At 54.4% G+C, this 3,318-nt stretch overlaps 1 protein-coding gene across 3 annotated transcripts in view; it reads right to left on the minus strand.

Annotated features, from left to right (window-relative positions):
• Nucleotides 1-429: 429 nt before the first annotated feature.
• CPEB1 (cytoplasmic polyadenylation element binding protein 1) overlaps nucleotides 430-3,318 on the minus strand; it is a 37,796-nt gene continuing 34,907 nt past the window's right edge. For 2 of the 3 annotated variants that reach the window (XM_009576477.1, XM_009576479.1), the window contains 3 exons: nucleotides 3,155-3,249; nucleotides 2,811-2,891; nucleotides 486-1,918 (listed from right to left, as the gene is read on the minus strand). In XM_009576477.1, the coding sequence (XP_009574772.1) occupies nucleotides 1,808-1,918; nucleotides 2,811-2,891; nucleotides 3,155-3,249 (287 nt within the window). In that variant the 3' untranslated portion in view covers nucleotides 486-1,807. Of the gene's footprint in view, nucleotides 1,919-2,810; nucleotides 2,892-3,154; nucleotides 3,250-3,318 lie in introns of all 3 variants that reach the window. The other variant, XM_009576478.1, reaches the window with a different exon arrangement.

A 3,318-nucleotide genomic window follows, 5' to 3' on the forward strand; every position in this document is an offset into this window, starting at 1 on the left:
CAGAGCCCCCCCCAGGGGCATGGGGCACCCAAGGGTGTCCACTGGGAGCACCCCCATTGCACCCAGGTCACGCTCTGCCCCCTGAAACGCTGTAGGCAGGACCCGTGGAGCCCACCTCCCCTGCCAAACACCCCAGCAGGGTGTCACCCCTCCACCAAGGAGGGTGGGAATGCACACAGGGGGTGGGACATTCTAATTAACCTCATTAACTCACTGCTGTAAGTAGGGGAGCTCCAGCTGGAGCCTGACTGCTTCTGCCACAGGGTCCCAAGGCACCCGCTGAAGGTACCTAAAAATGCATCTCCCAGAGAGCTCCCCTCCAGCTGAGTCGCCTACAGCATCCATACATTCCCCACCCCACCAGGCTGAGGCTCAGCTTCTCTCAGCTGTTTCAACACCAAGAGCCAAGGATGAGCCACCGCAGCCCCCCAGGTTGTAGAGACCTCCCACAAGGCGCACAAGCAAGAAGCATGAGAGGGTTTTTTTTTTTTGCTGCAACGTGTTTATTATGTGCCAAAAACTACACCACAGCTTACTCCACGCGTCTGTAGGAGAGTGCAGTCTTGCCTGCATATACTACAATGAGGTAGAGACTTCACACACAGCTTCACAAAACCCCACAAAGAGCAGCTGGGATATGCAACAATGCAACATCAGCTAAGCAGGAAAAAAAAGAGGGAGAAATTATGACACTGGTTCTTTGGCACACAGCTTCCAATAGAGGGGAAAGTAAAAAAAAAATAATAATAATTAAAGTTCTCAAATCCCAGCAGCAGCATTTCAGTCGACTGCACCATTACTCCATACATTTCATAAAGGAAAGGAAAAGTACTCGTCCCCTCTAAGAGAAAGGGCTCCTATGAACCTTCATCTGTCCACCGAAACGCAGCCCTTTTTTAGCTAGTTACAAAAGAAAAGTAAGTCCTGTGACTTTGTGTGATTAAAAACCTCTATCAACCCCCCTTAAGTGCAACTTAAAAAAGTGCAACAAACTATTTAAAACTATATACAGCAGCTCAGAGATCGTTTATCCGGTCCAGTTTCAAATCCAAAAAAAGCCCGTCCTGTTCTGTTGCAAACCCCTCGATTTACAACTTTCCACCAGCAGCCCCCAGACACAAATTGCAATAATGTTAAAAGCTGCCAGGAAAGAAAAAAATCTCTCGTTTCAAACGACTTAAAAACTGTTTAAGAGTGTAAAAAGGAACTGGTAAAAACCCTCGAGCGTAAAATATGAAATATGATTTGGTTTAAATGAAGAGCAAAGTCTCCTTGTTGTTACAGTAAAAAACGCCAGCTGAACATTCAGTTTATGCCGTTCAGATGGGGGTTAAATGAATGGAAAGGCACTGTATGGCAACTGCAAAAAAATGGAGCCAATGAGACCTGCATTATTACCATCAGTATTGCAAGGAATGTAAAAAAGCGCCTTTAATAAATAAAAAACCTAGGTGAAGGCATCTGCATAAACACCTTCTCAACACGTGGCCCTTTTTTTTTTTTTGCTTCTCGTCAGCAAACTAGGAACCAAAGTCTGGGAACTGCAGAATCGCTTGAGGGGCGCTCCCCCCCCTCAAAAAACCCCCAAACAAAACCCGACAAAATTCACTGTGCATTAGTGCAGAAACAAAAAGACCAGCAAGTGCAAACGTGAATGTAAGATTTTTTTTTCCCCATTAGTCCTCAGGAAGCGCGTTCCCAGCCTGGGTCTGGCACCAGCAGGCACGCTCGTGCGCTCTCCACTTGGCAGGTTAACAAAAGGACTTTCTCCTGCGCCTGCGGCAGCCCCCGAGCCTCGGCGGCCTCTTTAGCTGGAGTCTCTGTTCTTCTGGTTGCGCATCAGCGGGCGGTGGTGACGCAGGACCTCCATGGAGTGCTGCCAGTGCCAGCAGGAGCGACAGAAGTACTTGAAGCAGATCTGTGGGGAGAGCAGAGGGGCAACGGCATGGGGCAGGGGTTTCGAGGCAAGACAAACGGACACTGGCCCACCGGGGAAGTGGCATCCTCCCCTCCCCGGTTTTGCAGCCCATGAGCCCACGCCAGCACAGCGGCTCTTTGAAGCAGAGGGAGGGAATTCCAGCAATGCTGCCGGAGGGCGTGTTGTGCTGAGCTTCCAGCGTGGCCCCTTTTAAAAAGGTTTGAAAAAAATCAGGATCTGGGCACTGGGCACTGCACAAGCAGCCTCCTGGGGGCACTTGCAGGCAGGGGCTGCGGCACCTCTGCCCAACACCTGGGCAGGGACAGGGGCAGCAGCCGGGCTCTGCCAGCGCTCGCTGCACTCCCACTGCCGTCCCCCCCAGCGGAGCAGAGCGTGCTGCTGCTCATCTCCCATCTAGACTCCGCGGGAAGCTGCCAGACCCTGGCTGAGCTCCTCTGCCCACAGTGAGCAGAGGTCAGCCAGAGTCCCCCGCGTTTCAGGCAGCCCCAGGACCGACCACAGGGTGACGGCACTCCAACTTCCAGCTTGTCACAGCTCGCAGAGCAGCAGCCTCCCCTCGGACAGGCCCTGGCGCTCTGGCACAGCACCAGCGGAGCTGTGGCATCCCCGGCTCGAGGTAGGGTGGAAAGCTGCCTTTGCCTCCCGGTGAGCACTGGAGCTGCCCCCCAGGAGGGCTGCGCCTCCTCCAAAACAAGGGCCCACCTGGGGCTCTTACATGAAGACTTCATCCTCCCTACTCGGCAAGGGACAACAGGCATCCCCAGACACTAAAGCGAGCGCTGCTGCGGGCAGCGGGGCCTGCTCCGCCTTGAGGAATCCCCCCAAGTGTGACAGCCAGGAGCAGAGCACAGCCGGCAGGGGAAAGCCTTACCTGGTCTCTGCAGAAGAAAGGGCCAGGCTGGGCGCTGCAGACTTGGCACATGGAGTCCTCCAGGTACGGGTCGATCTGAACCTGCAGGAGAACCAGGCGGTGGGCACGGAGCGGTGCTGGGGGCAACTGCCCGCTCCCGGGGCAGCCCCAGCAGCACCGACCCACCGCCCTGGGTACCCCAAATCCATCACCAGCACCCCTCATAGCAGGCGGAGCAGCAGTTCACCACCTCCCTCTGCTTCCACAGGGATATGGGACAGGCTACGCGGATCGTGGTGCTCCCAGCAGTACCACCCATCACACACAGATTCAACTCCCCAGGCTGCCCCATCAGCTCCACTCACCTTTTTAGTAAACTTGGTAGTTTTGATTTCCACAAACGCAGCAGTCACTGCCTTCAGATAGCTGCGCTGGTTGTTAAAGGTGACACGGCCAGACCCTGGAACAAGCCAGACCAAGCGTTAGACTGACCCAGCACCTACGGCAGGAACCAGCCGAGGCTGAGAGG

Source organism: Fulmarus glacialis, unplaced genomic scaffold, assembly GCF_000690835.1.
Source record: "Fulmarus glacialis isolate BGI_N327 unplaced genomic scaffold, ASM69083v1 scaffold2984, whole genome shotgun sequence".
Taxonomy (NCBI): Eukaryota; Metazoa; Chordata; class Aves; order Procellariiformes; family Procellariidae; genus Fulmarus; species Fulmarus glacialis.